Source organism: Gobio gobio, assembly GCF_949357685.1.
Source record: "Gobio gobio genome assembly, chromosome: 1".
NCBI lineage: Eukaryota > Metazoa > Chordata > Actinopteri > Cypriniformes > Gobionidae > Gobio > Gobio gobio.
The window spans coordinates 73369161-73391472 of NC_137097.1; the positions used below are offsets into that span (position 1 = coordinate 73369161).

Below are 22312 nucleotides of genomic sequence, written 5' to 3' on the forward strand. Positions count from 1 at the left end.
GTTTGAGACTCTGATTTATGTTTGTAATCGGTGGCTAATAGAGACATTCCGGGGTAAAAAAGCAACAAATAGCATTTATATTTTGACAAGATTAAGCTTGTCTGGGCCCGAACTTTGTATAGTTAAATTAGACGTTTTATTTAAGTTTTTTTGGGCCTGCCACCGTTACAGGTGGGCAAGTGATAACCAGTAGCCGTGGCTTTGGGAGGGCAGCGAAGCAGGTGCATTCTGGGAGTTGTTGTCTTTCATCCAAACGAGACAAAAATACATTTTCTGACTTTTCTCAGTCTAGAAGGCACCAAAATCAAAAATAATTTCACATTTCTACTACATAAATGACCCAGTTTAAATACATATGCATCTACCCAGCGCTAAAGTACCCCTTTAATATCAAATAACTACTTTTGGTCAGTTATGAGATATTTTAAATCATTTTTCTTTACGATGATTAAAATTTGTATCATTTGATCATCTTTATTTATGGCTTTCTTTGCAGCAAATTATGTGTTTTGGTAAACACAGTTACAAATACATAAAACTTCACGAGTCAAACTGCCCAAATAAAGGAAATACTGATTTTATTTTTTTATTTATCCTTTATTTTTCCAGGAAGGTCCCATTGAGATTAAAATAAATCTCTTCTTCCAGGGAGCCCTGGCCAAGATGGCCGTAATACAATTTCACAATAAACATATAACACACATGATAAATTCTAAACAGTGCAAGACTGTTTTTTGGATCAAATAACTCAACAGGGAATTGAATTACAATGAAAGAGAGCCAAATTACATATAAATAATTCAGAATTAATGTTTAACACCTCATCAACTATTCGTCCACTTATATGTCGACATTAGAGTATTTTACCAATTCTGATCAGGATATTACTTTGAACAGTAATATCATTAATTTTATGTTCATTGATATGAGCACAGTAACAAAATTGATCAGTTTAAGGCAATAATTTAAACACAAAGTACAAGACACTTGTATAGATGAAAAATGAATAAAAGGCTGTATTGAACTATTCTAATACACACAAACTAATCTAACGAAACTCACACACACACACACATGATAAACACCGTGCTGAAAGAGTTTCCGGATCTCTGGTTAATCGATGCCTGTTCATGGGTAATCCTACAACAGTCAAAGCTAAAACATTCATCATAAATCAACAAATGAATTAAAACAGCAACATGATTCATTCATTTTACACTGCAATACATTTTTGAACATATTCAAAGGAGGAATTGTTTCTAGTGGAGTAGTAGCTTGAAATTCATTCCACAGCCATGGAGCATAATAAGAGAGAGATGATTTTCAGATGACTATAGTACTACTAATTTAATCCCATTTGATGATCTGGTGCTATAGTTCTTTTAACATAAGCATAAAAGAATAGTAATGTAATTTGGAAGCATACCGAACAATGTCTTAACAATATATACTAACATATGTGATTTCCTTCTTTGATATAAAGACGACCAACCTACATAGTTGTACAGCAAAAAGTGATGAGTATGTGAACAAGCATGTGTTATAAAACGCATTGCAGCATGATAAACACCATACAAATAACATCACCACAGTCTAAAATGGGTAAAAAAAAGTACTCTGTATAATTCTCTTTCTAGCTCCAAAGGAAAAGCTATTTTTTCCTTCTTTTTTTGATGAAAAAGAAAACCCAATCTTGGTTTAAGTCTTTTCACCAAGTACTCAATATGAACATCAAAGGCTAACTTCTCAAGCCATATTCCTAAATATTTCTAAGTTGGTACTCTTTCTATATGCAGGTCACCATAATGGTGACCAAACATTTTCAATAAAACATCAACATATAAACATGTTAATTCTCAAAAAGAACTGTAGACAAATGAAAGGAATAAAGTTTGTAATGAGAGAGATTTAATGTATTTTCAGTTGATTTCATCTAAGACTGTGGCTGAAGTCAGGTGTAGTTCTTGTGTTTCTCTTTCCTTTTTGCTCATTATCATCATTGTCTTCAAAAATCAAACAATCATCACTCAGTTAATCAGGTAAGTATCCCCTGCTGGTGGTTCCCATATGAACAATGAGCAGTGTTCATTTAACACTCAGGGAATTTCCTTGATTCAGTGTTAAGGTGTTCCAGTAAATTTATTTTAAATAAAAAAGTGCTGTTGTATTATAAATACAGCTTTCCTTGATATAATGTTTTGAGTAATGATACAACAGAAAAAAAACTAGATTAAAGCTTTAAAATATATATATTGTCTCTTGGAAGTGCATGTTTATATTTTATATTGTGTTCTGCCAATAATTGGCTTAAAATAAGTTGTTATTGTGCTCTGTTATTTTATATATGTTTAAATGTATTGATCCAAACTCTCAATAGCATCCTGATTTGTGAGCATTCTCCATTCCTCTGGAATTGCTCTGCTTTCATCAAACGGTTGTACATAGTGCTCTTCTAGATCTTTCTGGAATCTGCACATAAACCACTTCCAGTAGGGCAGCTCAGAGCGGTCAGGGGTGATGCTCCACTTTGCATAAACCCCTCCTGCTTTTCTGTATTCTTTGTATGGAAACTCTCCATCCTTTAATACAAATATTCTATCACTTGTCACTAAATTTGTGCAGATTTCTGAACAGAGATTTTTTGAAAGAATATAACTCCATCCATTAATTCCATCCACTCTGTGGAAAGGAACGCTGTGATCTCCATCATGTTTTTCTATGGTGTTGGTGCAGATGGCTGCACAGAACGGACACTGAACCCAACAGCACTGGCACAAGTGATCAATCAGAAGCTCATCTGGCCTGAACTTACAGTCCAGTTTTTTGTCAAATGTCTCTGATTTAAATTTACTGTTGATCTCAGACATTATAGCAGGAAGTTCTTGTCTTATCACATCTTCTAGGAGGTGTAAATCATCAACATCATCATGTTTCACTCCACTGAGGTCTTTTTCAGAGAAGATCAGCTCATCTGAGAGCCGCTGTGTGAAACTCTTCAGCCACAAACCAGCATCTCCACTGTTCTCTTGAACATGTTCAGTAGATTCATGAGCTGCTGTCATGATCTTCTGCTGCAGGAGTTTAATGTTCTCCTTCATCTTGAGTAAAACACTGACACTGAACTCATCATTGATGTACTTACTGACTTCAACTCTGATGTAATCCATGAAGTGATCTCTGGGTTTATGAATGTAGTTCATGTATTTGCCGAAGTCCTCCTCTTCTGCCAGTGTCTTCAGGATGTGTTTCTCTAGATTTGATCGGTTTCCATTCATTGATTCGCAGTTTGATCTCATTTCAGCTGCCAGTTCTCTGGCTGTCTTCTTGTAGACGCTCTGCTCAATGGGCTCTTTCAGTTTCTGACAGATGATCTCACCAAAAATGGCAGCTGATGCGGCTCCATTGAGATATTTTTTAAAAATACTATAGTACTCTTTTCTCTTCTTCTCTACATAAATGACAGGATCATTGGCTTCCCTGAACAGTCTGTGTTGGTCAGTGATCGTCTTGTTTGCTCTCTTACAGATGGAAAGAACCAAATCCATGAAGAATTCATTCTTGAACTTATATTTCACTGGTCCTACCTGATGTTCTTTTAGTCTCTTCGTAATATAATCTATGAGTGTTTTAATGCAGCTGATGTTGTAGCCCATCTTTGAAATGTTAAATGACTGAATCATTATATCTGTCTGCTGAGCAACATCTGTAACTAATGATCTTATTTGGGATTCATCCTCTTTAGAAAGAGGACCATAACCAAATACCTCTTTAGCTTTATTTTTAACACGTTCTGTTATTCCACTGGGTTTCTTTAGCTGTACAAAATCAGAATAACTCTGTACAGAGAAAATATCTCTGCTTTCCCTGCAGTGGTCTACAGAAACACTTCCATGGATGTCACTGAGGATCTTTCGCACATCTTTCATTACATCAATGTCTTTGATTTTAGGAGAGTCTGAGATGATCTTCTTCACACTCTGTTCCCAAAACGAATCAAACTCTTCCTTCAGTGTTTCTTCATCATTTGCTTTGTCTTTGAGTTTTAAGGCAAGTTCTTTGCTCTTTTGAAAGAGAGTGTTTTCATGATTTGTCCTCTGAGCATCAATCTCTTTCTTCATGTCTCGCTGCTGAAGGATCTCATTCAATTTCCTCTTTGTTTCTCTCACAATGTTTTCCTGAAGCTCCTGGATTTTGATCTCAAATGATGTTTTCCACTGAATCATTATATCTTTATCTTTGTCTTTCTCAAAGAATTCAGACATTGATTTCTCCACTTCTTCACTTGTCTTCTTCAGTTCTCTTTGAAGATCAGTTTCCTCAACCTCATGAATTGATTCATTTTCTATTTTGTTGTGTAGTTTGTTCTCAGTTTCCATCATGGCACTGCGAAGACTCCAGGACCACTTGCTGTATTTGGTCTCCAGTTTCCTGTAGGCTGAAATCTCCAGAGAATTTCTGAAGCTGAAGACAAATCGTTCCTTCAGTAAAGCCTCCCAGAGATCTTTAATACGATCGTTTATGTCTTTTAGAATCATTCCATGTGATTTTGAGGCATGAGACATAATTGATTTCTTTAGTTCTTGAATATTCTCACAGTAGTTTGGGTTTGGTGGTGCCATCGGTGGGCTGCCCTCCCAGAGCTGAGCGAAATACTTCACATCATTCTGAACATCAAATCTAATGATATCACTGAAACATTCAGCATCACTGTCTTCCTCTTTAGCAGCGAGTTTTGTCATCTCATCCAGTGTCTTCTGCAGTCGTCTCCTTCCCTCCATGTTTTTCTCTCCAGCTGTGACGTCTGAGACGTTCTGATGAACAAACACACAGCTGGGATTCAGCCTGACCTTCTTCATCCTCATGAAGGCCTGAACAACAATCTGAAGAATGTCCTGTATCTCAGATGGGTTTTCTCCAAAGATGTTGATCATGGTCAGATTTCCAAGACCAACAACAAATGTGGCCAGTTCATTGTCATGATGTCTTGTTGATCTTCCAGCCAGTTCTAGAGCACGAAGACCCTCAGTATCAACAACCAGAATATAGTCAAAGTTCATCTGTGTTTTCATCTCGTCTGACACTTTGACCAGCTGCATGAAAGCTCCTCTGGTGCACCTGCCAGCACTGACGGCAAACTGGAGTCCAAACATGGCATTGAGCATGGTGGATTTCCCAGAGCTCTGAAGCCCTAAAACTGACAGCACAAAGACTCTCTGGTCTCCAAGTTTCTGGACGAGTTGATCTAGAACAGCAGAGATCCAGACCAGAGGAACATGAGCAGCATCTCCATCCATCAGCTCCAGTGGAAATCCAGAGATCATCATCTCTGCTCCAAGACTCGGGAGAGAAGAGAAGTCAAACTGCAGGTCTTTCTTGTTCTTCTTCACAGATGAACATGATTCATAAATCTGACCGATCTCCCTCATGATGTGCTCCAGACCAAAGGATGCAGATTGAAGATCCTCAGATATTTTCTCAAGTTCTGTTTGTTCAGTCTTGAGTTGCTCAGATTTATCATGACTATCTTTCAGTTTTACAACTCTTGACCACTTTTCATCATACTTTTGGAGTAGAGCAGAAAGATCAGTTGAGATATATTCATCCAGGAGGATTCCAAGATATTTCAGAAAAAACATCTTCTCATGTTCCTCGTTTGAGTTCATTTCTTTAATAAAGAGCTTAATAAACTCACATATGTCAGATTCATGCTGCTGTTCACGGATTTTATTCACCTCTGTTCGTTTTCTACTGATGTCCATTTCTGTCTCCTCTCCTTGAGGTCGATGCAGTTCTTTGTTCTTCTGACTCCACTGATGCCACAGTTTCCCCTGACAGGGCAGAAACGATTCTTTGATTTCTGTCAGACATTTCTTCTCCAGTAAACTCATCATCTTCTGTGCTGCTTCTCTTCCTCTCCTGCACTCTTCATCATCTTCCTCATCTACTCTGATGTCTGAGTGTTTGGACACATCTTCAAGTCTGAAAGTGGAAGATGAATCTGAGAGACAATCATTTATGGCTCCTCTGAGTTCTTCAGATACATCTGACTGATTTCTGTCCTTCAGACCGATTTTGTATTTCCCTTTCTTCATCTTTCCTACAGTAGATTCATCTTCCGTAAAGAGACAAATAAGCGGCTTTGTGATTCTGAACAGGTTCTGGATTTTTTCTGCACTTCTGTCATTCCTGTCCAGTCGTGGTAGAAGAACAACATTGACTGAGGCCATTTCAGTGAGGATCTCCAGCTGTTTCTCATGGTCTCCTGCATCTCCGTGTAGATTACAGAACGCAACACAGTCAGTGAATTTATCCGTGTTTTTCCCAGAGGGGCAGAACCAGGCGATCTCCACCACTCCGTCCATCAGGACTCTGGTTCTGCTGCTGCCTGTGCAGTTCCTGTGGAAGAACGTGTTGTGTTTCTCATTGATCAGACTGTTCATCAGCTGAGACTTGGATGAAGACACACAGCCAAACCTGAAGAAAGACACCATTGGAGTTTCTGCCTTATAGATCGGCTGGGTTTGACTGATGATTTTATCATTGTTGTTTTTCTTCCAGCACTTGTTGATTTGTCTGAATGTCCAGAGAGGAAACTCAATCTGTTTTTTGTCTAGATCAGGAACAAGCAGAGGCAGAGCGTACTGACACTGGGACAGTTTAGTGACCATCAGCTGCTTCAGGAAACCATCAGCACAATGAAACACGGCCATCTGAACATCCATCGGGTGGATTCGATCAGATTGACTTACTCCTTCATTAGAGAAAGATATTGCTTCAAATATATCATTACTGTCTTTAGATAGGTCAGAGTCTCCTTGTTTTGTATGATCCTGTTCATTGTTATTAACATTAATGTATCTTGCTCTGTAGTTTATCAACAGTAGTTTTTGTATGAAACTCAAAACCAGCTCTTTTTCATCACAGGATTCATGGGACTGTAATGAATGTTCAGTTATCTGAAGAATGTCTCCGGCTCTTCGTTTATCGTTCCTGGGAAGATGAAGTCTGTGAAATAATAGATGCTCTATGTTTTCTCTTTCAGTCTTTTGCTGCTGTTGTCCAATGTCCTTTTCTCTCTGTTTAACAGACACAATAATAATAGATTTATTTTATTCAGTTCATTCTCATGGAATCACATTCAGTATTGATTTGATTGTCATTGCTTTTTATCTTAAACTTAGCCATATTAGCAGATGGTTTCATTTCTCTGTCTGCGTTAGTTTTCTTTCTCTTTCAGGGTTGTAATTATGATATTATTAAAATAATATTGATTTACATTTTTCAGTTTATCATTGAAAGTAAACAATGATATTTGTTACACTGACTGAAGAGGTTCTCAACATCCCTGGTTACAATTTCAGGAACTCACACCATGATAACAGTAAAAACAATAGTACAATTTCATATAGCTTTAAGATTATAACTTTTTCAACAGTGGCTGACTAGATTTTCCACCATTTTCAATTTTGTCAGATAATCAAATCATCTATTAATTCAAATAATCTAATAATTTTGGCACCATTTCAGGTTCACTGAGCAGTTTGGGAACAGGGACACCTACTGGTCATAAAATCACTTAAACAATTATACCTCTGCTTAACCTTTAAATAATTTTACCTTACGTCCAAATCTTGCTAAATTTTAGTCAGATTATATATAATTTCTTATTTTCCTACAACATGCTAATGAACTTGACTATAACAGTCCCAAATGTTTTTTTAAGACTTCACAGGACTTCTTCAGTATGTGTGATCTCTACATGCAGTGACACAGATAATGGGAGAAAATGGCATCAGTTTTAAACAATAATTTTTTGTGAATGTTCACCTTTATAGAATCATTTGATTTAAAATCTTCAGTCCTTTGATTTCCTGTCCCACACGTCTCTGTGTTTTCAGGTGAATCTGAAAGAGAAAACAGCACTACTTTGTAAAATTTACATTTGCATTTCTGCATTTGGCAGACGCTTTTATCCAAAGCAACTTACAGTGCACTTATTACAGGGAAAATCCCCCTGGAGCAACATGGAGTAATGTGCCTTGCTCCAGGACACACTGGTGGAGGCGACTGCTGGGATCAAACCAGCAATTTTAGGGTTCAACTAAGAAAAAAAACGAATTCTGTCCGAGGGATGCGACGGTATGAAAATTTCATCTCATGATTATAGTTTCCAAAATTATCACGATTATCACCTTTCACGGTTTTGATAAAATGAGATGAAAATGTTCAAAAATAACTGATGCACACACTGAAAACATTTATACACGTTTTATATTAGAAAAATAAAACAACAAATAAAACAAGCAGCTCTATGCACTTTTTTAAGCAAGGATTCTATTCTGTGGCATTTCCTTCATTATAATGACCGTTGTCAATAGCAACGTATTATAACAGTGCACATCCAACACAACGGACGCGCTGTCTCGTTTCATTCAAATTTAACTTGCTGTCTTGCGTCTCCGTTTTTGATTGTGTTGAAAATGAAATCAGAGGACTTTACTATTAATGCTACTATAATGTTGTGATCATCTTGTCTGGACGATTGTTTTGAACGCTGTACAAAATCAATTTATAAACCGGTAAGATTTAAAACCTTAATCTCAATTCAATATGTCCCCGTAATTTATGTGGTAAAAAAAAAAAAAATCTGTGTAATAAGTGTACGATGAATAAACATTATTATCCCTTAAATGAAATGCCCTAAATTGTCTTGTCTGAACTTGTTTGTTCGTCTTTGGCTTGCGTTCGCTATACAACAGTAGATGATGGTCACAAAGACGACTCGGCCGATTTGAAGTGTTTGTCCCTATTGCAGCGACTTTCTTTTTGCATGTTCTGCAGACAGGGTGACCACACTCGATTAAGTTTCCCTCAGGACTTTTGTAAAAGCCAAAATATAACACAACTCAGACTTGGTCCTTTTAGAAGGCTGCAAAATCTCCCGAGAGATGTCACTGCCTTCTGCCATTTCTTCTTGTTCAAAAAACAACATTGTGCGCTGCATCAAAATCACGATAATCAAACGGTTTGAATGATAATTCAATTTTAAATGATAATACTAACCGACAGTACATTTTATCATGGTTTATCGTGAAACCGGTAATCGTCCCGCATCCCTGTTCTTGTCATTGTTTACTCACCCTTATTGTTCCAGACCTGTAAGAGTTACTTTCATATTTGGAATGCAAAAAAAGATCTTTTTTTCCATTCAGTGAAAATGAATGGTGATTGAGCCTGTCATTCTGCTTAATATCTACTGTAGTTTTTATACATGTAAGAAAGAAAGACAAAGGTTTGAAACAACACAAGGATGAGTAAATGATAGAATTTTAAAATATTCTTTTTGGGATTACTATTATATACAGTGAGGAAAAAAAAGTATTTGAACACCCTGCTATTTTGCAAGTTCTCCCACTTGGAAATCATGGAGCGGTCTGAAATTGTCATCATAGGTGCATGTCCACTGTGAGAGACATAATCTAAAAAAAACTATTTTTAACTATTTATTTGTATGATACAGCTGCAAATAAGTATTTGAACACCTGTCTATCAGCTAGAATTCTGACCCTCAAAGACCCGTTAGTCTGCCTTTAAAATGTCCACCTCCACTCCATTTATTATCCTAAATTAGATGCACCTGTTTGAGGTCATTAGCTGCATAAAGATACCTGTCCACCCCATACAATCAGTAAGAATTCAACTACTAACATGGCCAAGACCAAAGAGCTGTCCAAAGACACTAGAGACAAAATTGTACACCTCCACAAGGCTGGAAAGGGCTATGGGGAAATTGCCAAGCAGCTTGGTGAAAAAAGGTCCACTGTTGGAGCAATTATTAGAAAATGGGAGAAGCTAAACATGACTGTCAATCTCCCTCGGACTGGGGCTCCATGCAAGATCTCACCTCGTGGGGTCTCAATGATCCTAAGAAAGGTGAGAAAACAGCCCAGAACTACACGGGAGGAGCTGGTCAATGACCTGAAAAGAGCTGGGACCACCGTTTCCAAGGTTACTGTTGGTTACACTAAGACGTCATGGTTTGAAATCATGCATGGCACGGAAAGGTTCCCCTGCTTAAACATGTCAAGGCCCGTCTTAAGTTTGCCAATGACCATTTGGATGATCCAGAGGAGTCATGGGAGAAAGTCATGTGGTCAGATGAGACCAAAATAGAACTTTTTGGTCATAATTCCACTAAACGTGTTTGGAGGAAGAAGAATGAGTACCATCCCAAGAACACCATCCCTACTGTGAAGCATGGGGGTGGTAGCATCATGCTTTGGGGGTGTTTTTCTGCACATGGGACAGGGCGACTGCACTGTATTAAGGAGAGGATGTAACTGGGCCATGTATCGCGAGATTTTGGGGAACAACCTCCTTCTCTCAGTTATAGCATTGAAGATGGGTCGAGGCTGGGTCTTCCAACATGACAATGACCCGAAGCACACAGCCAGGATAACCAAGGAGTGGCTCTGTAAGAAGCATATCAAGGTTCTGGCGTGGCCTAGCCAGTCTCCAGACCTAAACCCAATAGAGAATCTTTGGAGGGAGCTCAAACTCTGTGTTTCTCAGCGACAGGCCAGAAACCTGACTGATCTAGAGAAGATCTGTGTGGAGGAGTGGGCCAAAATCCCTCCTGCAGTGTTTGCAAACCTGGTGAAAAACTACAGGAAACGTTTGACCTCTGTAATTGCAACAAAGGCTACTGTACCAAATATTAACATTGATTTTCTCAGGTGTTCAAATACTTATTTGCAGCTGTATCATACAAATAAATAGTTAAAAAATCATACATTGTGATTTCTAGATTTTTTTTTTTTAGATTATGTCTCTCACAGTGGACATGCACCTACGATGACAATTTCAGACCCCTCCATGATTTCTAAGTCGGAGAAATTGCAAAATAGCAGGGTGTTCAAATACTTATTTTCCTCACTGTATATATTCCATTATGTGACTCGTTCACTCCTCACGCGCTTAACTTACGATTTACAACGCAGGGACTGGAACTAAAAATATAGTTTATTTGCGCATTAATGTTAGTGGTCTTCCACTGATAGCCATGGCATTAGCTAGCTTTGTGGTTAGCTAAAGTCTATAATAAGTCATAATTTAGAAATGGACTGCAAAATATTGTAAAACATACTTTTTCAAAATAACGGGCAGGGGAGAGATGATACGTCTCATGCTGTCAAACTGTCATGCTATTAAAGAATCTTATTCAGTCACATGGTCCGAGTTAAACTGACAGTCAGTCAACTGTACTGTAACAACCTAACATAAGCTAATTCCGTTTCACTCTTGGCTTACATGTAACTGCAAAACTGGACTTGGCAGTCACAAATTTTGTCATGCTTATTTGAGTTAATAGAACTGATGGGGATGTTCTTTTAATTGTTATTCAAGCAATGTATGTCTTGTGACAGTTGCCAACTTACAAGCTCTTCACGGATGATCTCAGTTGTGAATGAATGTTCGCGGCGTGCAGCATGACTCTGGCTAGATCAACTGGTGTTGCCAACCGTCACGTTGTAGAGTATCCTCTGGTGGACAAACTATGAAACGCCAACACTCATAATGTGGTTGAGCGGTGTTTCGTCCGTTTTTATTATTATTTTAAATATTCATTTATCGGCCATTATAAATGCCGATACCAATAGTTTGGAAAATGCCTAATATCGGCCGATAATATCGGCCCACCGATATATCGGTTGGGCTCTAACAAAAGGCCTATTTCACCCAGATATTGTTCACAAATCTGTCTACATCTGTGTTAGTGAGCACTTCTCCTTTGCTGAGATAATCCATCCACCTCACAGGTGTGGCATATCAAGATGCTGATTAGACAGCATGATTATAGGCCAGAGCAGAGCATCCCAAACATGTTTAATGGGTGACATGTCTGGTGAGTATGCTGGCCATGCAAGAACTGGGATGTTTTCAGCTTCCAGGAATTGTGTACAGATCTTTGCAACATGGGGCCGTGCATTATAATGCAGGTTCACCACCTGATCTCTGAAAGAAGTGGTGGGAACCTTGGGCACGTATCCAGGCCGGGGCCTTAGTGAGAGTTAGCCGGCCCGAATTCCAGGCATGCTTTGTCAACTGAAAATGCCTGCAGGTCCCCTACCCTCACTACATTTTTAAACTAAATATCCAAATAAATTTACTTAGTAAACTAAATTAACTATATAAACTAAATTACTGATCTGCCCACATTGTCACTGTATGATAATTGAAATGGGCTGATGACATCACCACTTTCTTCAAAGCCTTCCGAATCAAATTCTGTTGCATTATTTTCCTGTTTAACACTGTAAAGCTTTGAAACAATCTGCATTGTAAAAAGCGCCATATAAATAAAGTTGACTTGACTTGATGGAAGCCAGGGCAATCACCAGTGGCAGCATGTCCATTGCACATGTTCAAGGCACCGATCCGTTTATCGACAACTCCGAGGCCGTGAGTATGAGAGTGAGAGCGTCATCGATCCTCAAGGAGAAATTCACCACTGATTATCTCCCGAAATGCGTTATTCGATGCATAATGAACACCTGATGATGGGGGTAAACGAGTGAATTCAGACACAGCTTTGTGTTTGACCACATGCACGTCATCTCTTAAATGATGGGGAACTACTTTGAAAATGGCAAGAGACATGTGGACCCCAGCCTGTGGCAGAGGCATCTGTTGATACAACAACATGCCTGGAAACTCAGTCTTAGGGCACTCCGGCCCGTAGAAACTGCCATGCCCATCTTGGGACTCAATCGCGAAGCTAGTGCTGAAGCGGTCTCATATGAAGCAGTCCGAGCGGCGTTACCGCTGCTGTGGATGCCATATGCCCAAGGAGCCTCTGACATAACTTCAGTGGAACCGCACTCTTGCCCTCGATTTGGCGAAGGTAAGTCAGCAGTGATTGCGCTCGTTTGCTCGTAAGCTGCACGTACATGGTGATCGAGTAGATTTCCATACAGAGAAAAGAGATCCTCTGCACGGGGGAGAGTTTGCTCTTTTCCCAGTTGACCTGAAGACCCAAGCGGGCGAGGTGCCGAAGCACCAGGTCCCTGTGTTTGCAAACCTGGTCTTGAGAGTGAGCTAGTATCAGCCAGTCGTCGAGATAGTTCAGGATGCGAACCCCATGTTGCCTGAGTGGCATACGCCTCAACGACTTTTGTGAAGACGCGAGGCGACAGGGCTAACCTGAACGGGAGTACCGTGTACTGGTATTCCTGCCCCTTGAAGGCAAACCATAGAAACGCCTGTGAAGGGATCGGTTCAAGACGTGCAGATCCACTATTGGCCGTAACCCACCGCTCATCTTGGATACAATAAAGTAGGGGCTGTAGAAGCCGGACTTCATCTCGGCTGGAGGGACGATATCACCCTTCGCCATTAGGGTGTCGATCTCCGCACGCATGGCAGGGGCATTGGGAAGCTCTAGCCAGGCTCCCAGAAACTGAACCAGTGGGGTCACGCGAACGACAGGCGTACCCACGATGGGGCAGTGAAGCGGAATGACCGGCACAGACATGGGAGGCATTGGAGCATCCCAAGGTTTGGGCGGGGTCATGTTCCGCACCCTGACAGAGGAGACCAGGGACGGACCAGGGTTCCACGGGGGTCTCGTCTGACAGGTGTTTGGTGACAGAGAGGGCTGAGAGTGGCGAGGCTGTGCGTTGCACACTGCCAACCGCGCCCTCTTGGGGCTCAGAGGTGAATATATCAGTTCTTAATTTTAACCATGAATAGGGTGCCGCTGACAGCGAGGCCAGCAGCGGAAGGGGAAAACCAAGGATTCTCCCTCGGCCTTCCACCGGGGGAAGGAGTGATTCTGTTACCATCTCCTGGGAAAGAGCTGAGTTCACTTCCGAGCGGCCCGTCTCAGGAACGCTGCTTGGACTGCTGCTTGGCAGGGTTAGGGACAGAGACGGGCTGGGTGGCCTTACTGTGACATCCTCCACGCCACGGCCTGGGTGAAGGCTGTTGCTGGGCAGGAGTCGCAGGAGGGCGGCCTCGACGGGGAGCAGGCTTAGGCATCTGTGCCGATTTCCACATTTCCACAGTGATCTTAAGGAATTATGATTGAACCGCTCGGCCTAATGAGCTAGCTTGTATGTGTGTTGGTGTTGTAGGTGCTTTTAGAAAAAAAAAAGTTGCTAAGGTAGTCTGAAAAGTTGCTAAATCTAGCAACAAAATTGCTAAATTGGCAACACTGGTTGAAGCCTTGTTTATAATTTCGCCATTCGCATGGCTCTACGCCGCGAACCTGCTCACTGTGCGCATTTCTCAGTAAAGTAATGCTTGATGTGCTCTCCGTTGTATAATTCTGTGAAACGACAGAGGGTGACTCTGTAATTGTTCACCTTTCATCGCTGCTTTTTGATGGTTTGGAAGTAGTTTGCTGAATAATTTGTCAAACACTCGTCTCATGAGAAGTTTGTGAATAAATGGATTTTGTTCACATATAAACTGATTAGGTTGCGGGTCATTTTGAGGACACATGGGAAAATTTTTTAGTCGCCTACACTTCTTAAACCCTAACCAAATAATCAATTTAAACCCAGTAAATTTGAAATTGTGACTTGTTGTGACATTAGAACAAAACATATTAATGAATCGGCCCAGATAGATTTCAGCCTAATAGGGATACATGAACTGAATCGCCAATTTCACATGTATTTTGTGTATTTTCAAGATACAAAATACTGTATTTGTATTTAAATACATTTTTCCAACCAAGTATTTTGTATTTAAATACATTTTTCCACACAGTATTTTGTATTTGTATTTTAAATACATTTCCATGTATTTATGCCCATCTCTGGTGCAGGGTCAGCATTGCCCTCGTGCATGTTTCTGAGCACCTTTGCCTGATGGACTTGAAGGATGGCCATAGTATGCAAGGTGGACACGGCCTGGCCCGTGGCTCTATAGGTCATCGTAGAAAAGTAGACGTAACCCTACAGGCTTTGGATGGGTGCTTTTGGTCACCACGCCATGTTGAAGTGCTCTGCGGACACCGTTGCATCGCAACAGAACACTCAACAGGGGGAACCCCTGTGTAACCTTTCACCGTACCACCATCGAGAGCAGTGAAGGCAGAAGAGACTGCCGAGCGATCGTGAAAGGTCAATGGCTCCACTATTTCGACACCTCCTTGTGCACTTCCAGGAAGGAGGGCACTGGGGGCTGACGGGCACTTTCAGCACGGGCCGCCCCCAGATACCAATCGTCCAGCCTTGAATGCTATCCACATGGCGGAGGATTCCACTCAAGCCCGATGCTCTAAGCTGCCTGGGCAAGCATGGCTGTGAGCGCCGGATCAGACTCGGGCAATGATGGGACTACCGGGGGGAGGCAGCACAGCCGAATCCTAATCTCCAGAGGAATCCAGCCCACCTTGTGATGCGGCAATCGACATGGTGCCGGACGGGAAACACCAGCGACCTCATTTGGCAACACTACGGGTTGCAATGTGCTAGAGGGGGGAGTGGCCCAAGGAATGTTCGTCGAGTTGGCCCACACCGTAACCCTCAGATCACCCTGACCACCAGCCAAAGTATCCCCTCTCGTGGAGGTGATAGATTGGGGTTTGGTAGAGGGGACCCTCCCTCCTAGACGGAGATAATGGAGTCTCGATCGCAACACTGCAATGGTCATGTTCCCGCAGTAGGAACATGGCGCATCCATGAACGCGCGCTTGGTGTGCAGGAGGCCCAAGCACGCCAAACAGCGTTCATGCTCGTCAGATGGACTAACCAGCCGACCGCATCCAGAAACACACGGGTAAGACATCTTGAAAAAGACTTGCCATGTGTAGTTCTTTTGGAGAGGAGAAAGCTCTGCAGAAATGCCGAAGCGCCCAGGGAGAACGCACACCCTGTGCGAGATCACTGCACAGATCAGACAGGAATGCGACACCCTGGAGAGTCGCTCGTCTTGAAGAGTAGAGAAGCTCAGGAAGGCAAGTGAACACGGCTCCGAAGTAGAAACATAATACGAGATTGCCGCTCATGTTCCCACAAGGTGGGACGGAGTTGCGCTAAGAAAATTCTACAGACCCATGGCATTCTCCCAGCTGCTCCCAAAGAGCTTGCATGGCTGACACCGCCTTCGGTGTATGAACGGGTGAATTTGAGGCAATATGTAAAGCCCTTTGATGGCCATGGGTCTGTTGAAATCGCTATATAAATGCAGTCCATCCATTTACCATTCTCATGCCATTGGCTAGTTTTGTAGATCTCGAAGTCGATTGGCTTCTAAGCGAAACCCCATTTGTCAGTCACTGACGTAAATCATAGTGACTGAACGAAAGGGAACCACACATTCAATGGAAGTCAATTCATTCCATTCAAACACATTCTTTTGCAATAACCAGTGTTTATGAGATAAAGAACCAAAGATTTTTAAGTCTCCTCAATAGCCAGAGAAGGTGAGTATTCGGTGCCACTGGACACCTGCCCAAGTAGAATGCATAATATTGGTAAAAGAATGAGATCAGACCGATTTAGTTACAGAAACTGCATCACCACAATGGACTGAGTGAAGGTAAATGAATCAGGAAAGGATCTTGAGTTGGGACTAAAACTCAGCAGTTTTTGCACTAACACCAACAATGATATGACTAATTCTGTCTCAGTGATTCAATTTTCCTAGATACATTGTTTAAAAATGAATAAATAAATACATTTACGCATTTGGCAGACGCTTTTATCCAAAGCGACTCACAATGCACTTATTACAGGGATTATCCCTCTGGAGCAATATGGAGTAAAGTGCCTTGCTCAAGGATACACTGGTGGTGACCGCTGGGATCGAACCAGCAACCTTCTGCATATCAGTTCCATGGTTTAACCCACTGGACCACCATCTCACATAAATATTTTTTACCTGGTATTATAGGAGATTGCACTTTTTCTGTTTGTGGGGGTTCATCTTCCAGTGGAAGTTCATCTGTAATTAGAGATTCATCTGTCTGCAGAGGTGTGTCTGTCTGTGGAGATTCATCTGTCTGCAGAGGTTTGTCTGTCTGTGGAGATTCATCTGTCTTTGGAGATTCATCTGTCTGCAGAGGTTTGTCTGTCTGTGGAGGTTCATCTGTCTTTGGAGAGTCATCTGTCTGCAGAGGTTTGTCTGTCTGTAGAGATTCATCTGTCTTTGGAGATTCATCTGTCTGCAGAGGTTTGTCTGTCTGTGGAGATTCATCTGTCTTTAGAGAATAATCTGTCTGCAGATGTTTGTCTGTCTGTGGAGGTTCATGTGTCTTTGGAGATTCATCTGTCTGTGGAGATTCATCTGTCTTTGGAGAATCATCTGTCTGCAGAGGTTTGTCTGTCTGTGGAGATTCATCTGTCTGCAGAGGTTTGTCTGTCTGTGGAGGTTCATCTGTCTTTTGAGATTCATCTGTCTGCAGAGGTTTGTCTGTCTGTAGAGATTCATCTGTCTTTGGAGAATCATCTGTCTGCATAGGTTTGTCTGTCTGTGGAGATTCATCTGTCTTTGGAGATTCATCTGTCTGCAGAGGTTTGTCTGTCTGTGGATATTCATCTGTCTGCAGAGGTTTGTCTGTCTGTGGAGATTCATCTGTATTTGGAGATTCATCTGTCTGCAGAGGTTTGTCTGTCTGTAGAGATTCATCTGTCTTTGGAGATTCATCTGTCTGCAGAGGTTTGTCTGTCTGTGGAGATTCATCTGTATTTGGAGATTCATCTGTCTGCAGAGGTTTGTCTGTCTGTAGAGATTCATCTGTCTTTGGAGATTCATCTGTCTGCAGAGGTTTGTCTGTCTGTGGAGATTCATCTGTATTTGGAGATTCATCTGTCTGCAGAGGTTTGTCTGTCTGTAGAGATTCATCTGTCTTTGGAGATTCATCTGTCTGCAGAGGTTTGTCTGTCTGTGGAGATTCATCTGTCTTTGGAGAATCATCTGTCTGCAGAGGTTTGTCTGTCTGTGGAGATTCATCTGTCTTTGGAGATTCATCTGTTTGCAGAGGTTTGTCTGTCTGTGGAGATTCATCTGTCTGCAGAGGATTGTCTATCTGTGGAGGTTCATCTGTCTTTGGGGATTCATCTGTCTGCAGAGGTTTGTCTGTCTGTGGAGGTTCATCTGTCTTTGGGGATTCATTTGTCTGCATAGGTTCATCTGTCTGCAGAGGTTCATCTGTCTGCAGAGGTTTGTCTGTCTGTGGAGGTTCATCTGTCTGCAGAGGTTCATCTGTCAGCAGAGGTTTGTCTGTCTGTGGAGGTTCATCTGTCTTTGGGGATTCATTTGTCTGCAGAGGTTCATCTGTCTGCAGAGGTTCATCTGTCTGCAGAGGTTTGTCTGTCTTTGGGGATTCATCCGTCTGCAGAGGTTTGTCTGTCTGTGGAGGTTCATCTGTCTTTGGGGATTCATCTGTCTGCAGAGGTTCATCTGTCTGCAGAGTTTTGTCTGTCTGTGGAGGTTCATCTGTCTGCAGAGGTTTGTCTGTCTGTGGAGATTCATCTGTCTTCAGAAGTTTGTCTGTCTGCAGAGGTTTGTCTGTCTGTGGAGGTTCATCTGTCTTTGGGGATTCATCTGTCTGCAGAGGTTTGTCTGTCTGTGGAGGTTCGTCTGTCTGCAGAGGTTCATCTGTCAGCAGAGGTTTGTCTGTCTGTGGAGGTTCATCTGTCTTTGGGGATTCATTTGTCTGCAGAGGTTCATCTGTCTGCAGAGGTTCATCTGTCTGCAGAGGTTTGTCTGTCTTTGGGGATTCATCTGTCTGCAGAGGTTCATCTGCCTGCAGAAGTTTGTCTGTCTGTGGAGATTCATCTGTCGACAGAGGTTTGTCTGCCTGTGGAGGTTCATCTGTCTGCAGAGGTTCATCTGTCTGCAGAGTTTTGTCTGTCTGTGGAGGTTCTACTGTCTGCAGAGGTTTGTCTGTCTGTGGAGATTCATCTGTCTTTGGGGATTCATCTGTCTGCAGAGGTTTGTCTGTCTGTGGAGGTTCATCTGTCTTTGGGGATTCATCTGTCTGCAGAGGTTTGTCTGTCTGTGGAGTTTCATCTGTCTTTGGGGATTCATTTGTCTGCAGAGGTTTGTCTGTCTGTGGAGATTCATCTGTCTGCAGAGGTTTGTCTGTCTGTGGAAATTCATCTGTCTTCAGAAGTTTTTCTGTCTGCAGAGGTTTGTCTGTCTGTGGAGGTTCATCTGTCTTTGGGGATTCATCTGTCTGCAGAGGTTTGTCTGTCTGTGGAGATTCATCTGTCTGCAGAGGTTTTTCTGTTTGTGGAGGTTCATCTGTCTTTGGGGATTCATCTGTCTGCAGAGGTTTGTCTGTCTGTGGAGATTCATCTGTCTGCAGAGGTTTGTCTGTCTGTGGAGATTCATCTGTCTGCAGAGGTTTGTCTGTCTTTGGAGATTCATCTGTCTGCAGAGTTTTGTCTGTCTGTGGAGGTTCATCTGTCTTTGGGGATTCATCTGTCTGCAGAGGTTTGTCTGTCTGTGGTGGTTCATCTGTCTTTGCAGACAGATTAATATCCAGAGGTTTGCCTGTCTGTGGAGATTCATCTGTCTTTGGGGATTCATCTGTCTGCAGAAGTTTGTCTGTCTGCAGAGGTTTGTCTGTCTGCAGAGGATTGTCTGTCTTTGGAGGTTCATCTGTCTGCAGAGGTTTATCTGGTTCATCTGTCTGCAGAGGTTTGTCTGTCTGTGGAGGTTCATCTGTCTGCAGAGGTTTGTCTCTCTGTGGAGATTCATCTGTCTTTGGGGATTCATCTGCCTGCAGAGGTTTGTCTGTCTGTGGAGGTTCATCTGTCTTTGGGGATTCATCTGTCTGCAGAGGTTTGTCTGTCTGTGGAGATTCATCTGTCTGCAGAGGTTTGTCTGTCTGTGGAGATTCATCTGTCTGCAGAGGTTTGTCTGTCTGTGGAGATTCATCTGTCTGCAGAGGTTTGTCTGTCTGTGGAGGTTCATCTGTCTGCAGAGGTTTGTCTGTCTGTGGAGATTCATCTGTCTGCAGAGGTTTGTCTGTCTGTGGAGATTCATCTGTCTGCAGAGGTTTGTCTGTCTTTGGAGATTCATCTGTCTGCAGAGTTTTGTCTGTCTGTGGAGGTTCATCTGTCTTTGGGGATTCATCTGTCTGCAGAGGTTTGTCTGTCTGTGGCGGTTCATCTGTCTTTGCAGACAGATTAATATCCAGAGGTTTGCCTGTCTGTGGAGATTCATCTGTCTTTGGGGATTCATCTGTCTGCAGAAGTTTGTCTGTCTGCAGAGGTTTGTCTGTCTGCAGAGGATTGTCTGTCTGTGGAGGTTCATCTGTCTTTGGAGATTTATCTGGTTCATCTGTCTGCAGAGGTTTGTCTGTCTGTGGAGGTTCATCTGTCTGCAGAGGTTTGTCTCTCTGTGGAGATTCATCTGTCTTTGGGGATTCATCTGCCTGCAGAGGTTTGTCTGTCTGTGGAGGTTCATCTGTCTTTGGGGATTCATCTGTCTGCAGAGGTTTGTCTGTCTGTGGAGATTCATCTGTCTGCAGAGGTTTGTCTGTCTGTGGAGATTCATCTGTCTGCAGAGGTTTGTCTGTCTGTGGAGATTCATCTGTCTGCAGAGGTTTGTCTGTCTGTGGAGGTTCATCTGTCTGCAGAGGTTTGTCTGTCTGTGGAGATTCATCTGTCTTCAGAAGTTTGTCTGTCTGCAGAGGTTTGTCTGTCTGTGGAGGTTCATCTGTCTTTGGGGATTCATCTGTCTGCAGAGGTTTGTCTGTCTGTGGAGGTTCGTCTGTCTGCAGAGGTTCATCTGTCAGCAGAGGTTTGTCTGTCTGTGGAGGTTCATCTGTCTTTGGGGATTCATTTGTCTGCAGAGGTTCATCTGTCTGCAGAGGTTCATCTCTCTGCAGAGGTTTGTCTGTCATTGGGGATTCATCTGTCTGCAGAGGTTCATCTGCCTGCAGAAGTTTGTCTGTCTGTGGAGATTCATCTGTCGACAGAGGTTTGTCTGCCTGTGGAGGTTCATCTGTCTGCAGAGGTTCATCTGTCTGCAGAGTTTTGTCTGTCTGTGGAGGTTCATCTGTCTGCAGAGGTTTGTCTGTCTGTGGAGATTCATCTGTCTTTGGGGATTCATCTGTCTGCAGAGGTTTGTCTGTCTGTGGAGGTTCATCTGTCTTTGGGGATTCATCTGTCTGCAGAGGTTTGTCTGTCTGTGGAGTTTCGTCTGTCTTTGGGGATTCATTTGTCTGCAGAGGTTTGTCTGTCTGTGGAGATTCATCTGTCTGCAGAGGTTTGTCTGTCTGTGGAGATTCATCTGTCTTCAGAAGTTTGTCTGTCTGCAGAGGTTTGTCTGTCTGTGGAGGTTCATCTGTCTTTGGGGATTCATCTGTCTGCAGAGGTTTGTCTGTCTGTGGAGATTCATCTGTCTGCAAAGGTTTTTCTGTGTGTGGAGGTTCATCTGTCTTTGGGGATTCATCTGTCTGCAGAGGTTTGTCTGTCTGTGGAGATTCATCTGTCTGCAAAGGTTTTTCTGTGTGTGGAGGTTCATCTGTCTTTGGGGATTCATCTGTCTGCAGAGGTTTGTCTGTCTGTGGAGATTCATCTGTCTGTGGAGGTTCATCTGTCTTTGGGGATTCATCTGTCTGCAGAGGTTTGTCTGTCTGTGGAGATTCATCTGTCTGCAGAGGTTTGTCTGTCTGTGGAGGTTCATCTGTCTTTGGGGATTCATCTGTCTGCAGAGGTTTGTCTGTCTGTGGAGATTCATCTGTCTGCAGACGTTTGTCTGTCTGTGGAGGTTCATCTGTCTGCAGAGGTTCATCTGTCTGCAGAGGTTTGTCTGTCTGCAGAGGTTTGCCTGTCTGTGGAGGTTCATCTGTCTGCAGAGGTTTGTCTGTGTGTGGAGATTCATCTGTCTTTTGGGATTCATCTGTCTGTGGAGGTTCATCTGTCTTTTGGGATTCATCTGTCTGCAGAGGTTTGTCTATCTGTGGAGATTCATCTGTCTGCAGAGGTTTGCCTGTCTGTGGAGATTCATCTGTCTGCAGAGGTTTGTCTGTCTGTGGAGATTCATCTGTCTTTTGGGATTTCTTTGTCTGTGGAGGTTCATCTGTCTTTTGGGATTCATCTGTCTGCAGAGGTTTGTCTATCTGTGGAGATTCATCTGTCTGCAGAGGTTTGTCTGTCTTTGGAAATTCATCTGTCTGGAGAGGTGTGTCTGTCTGTGAAGATTTATCTGTCTGCAGAGGTTTGTCTGTCTGTGGAGATTCATCTGTCTGCAGAGGTTTGTCTGTCTGTGGAGGTTCATCTGTCTTTGGGGATTCATCTGTCTGCAGAGGTTTGTCTCTCTGTGGAGATTCATCTGTCTGCAG

The 22312-nt window shown here is 42.4% G+C and overlaps 3 protein-coding genes across 4 annotated transcripts in view; 1 reads left to right on the forward strand and 2 right to left on the reverse strand.

The window, feature by feature from the left end:
- Positions 1-22312, reverse strand: part of LOC307125338 (uncharacterized protein) — a 500360-nt gene that overhangs the window by 188260 nt on the left and 289788 nt on the right. The window lies entirely within an intron of this gene.
- Positions 1-22312, forward strand: part of LOC307122960 (uncharacterized protein) — a gene marked incomplete at both ends in the record, with an annotated part of 765959 nt that overhangs the window by 175474 nt on the left and 568173 nt on the right. The window lies entirely within an intron of this gene.
- Positions 569-22312, reverse strand: part of LOC307124605 (interferon-induced very large GTPase 1-like) — a 36570-nt gene continuing 14826 nt past the window's right edge. Inside the window, exons 4-5 of one of the 2 annotated variants that reach the window (XM_079813953.1) lie at positions 7828-7904; positions 569-7076 (exon numbers count right to left, since the gene is read on the reverse strand). In XM_079813953.1, coding sequence (XP_079670079.1) covers positions 2349-6722 — 4374 coding nt within the window. In that variant the 5' untranslated portion in view covers positions 6723-7076; positions 7828-7904 and the 3' untranslated portion in view covers positions 569-2348. Of the gene's footprint in view, positions 7077-7827; positions 8070-22312 lie in introns of those variants that run through there. The other variant, XM_079813952.1, reaches the window with a different exon arrangement.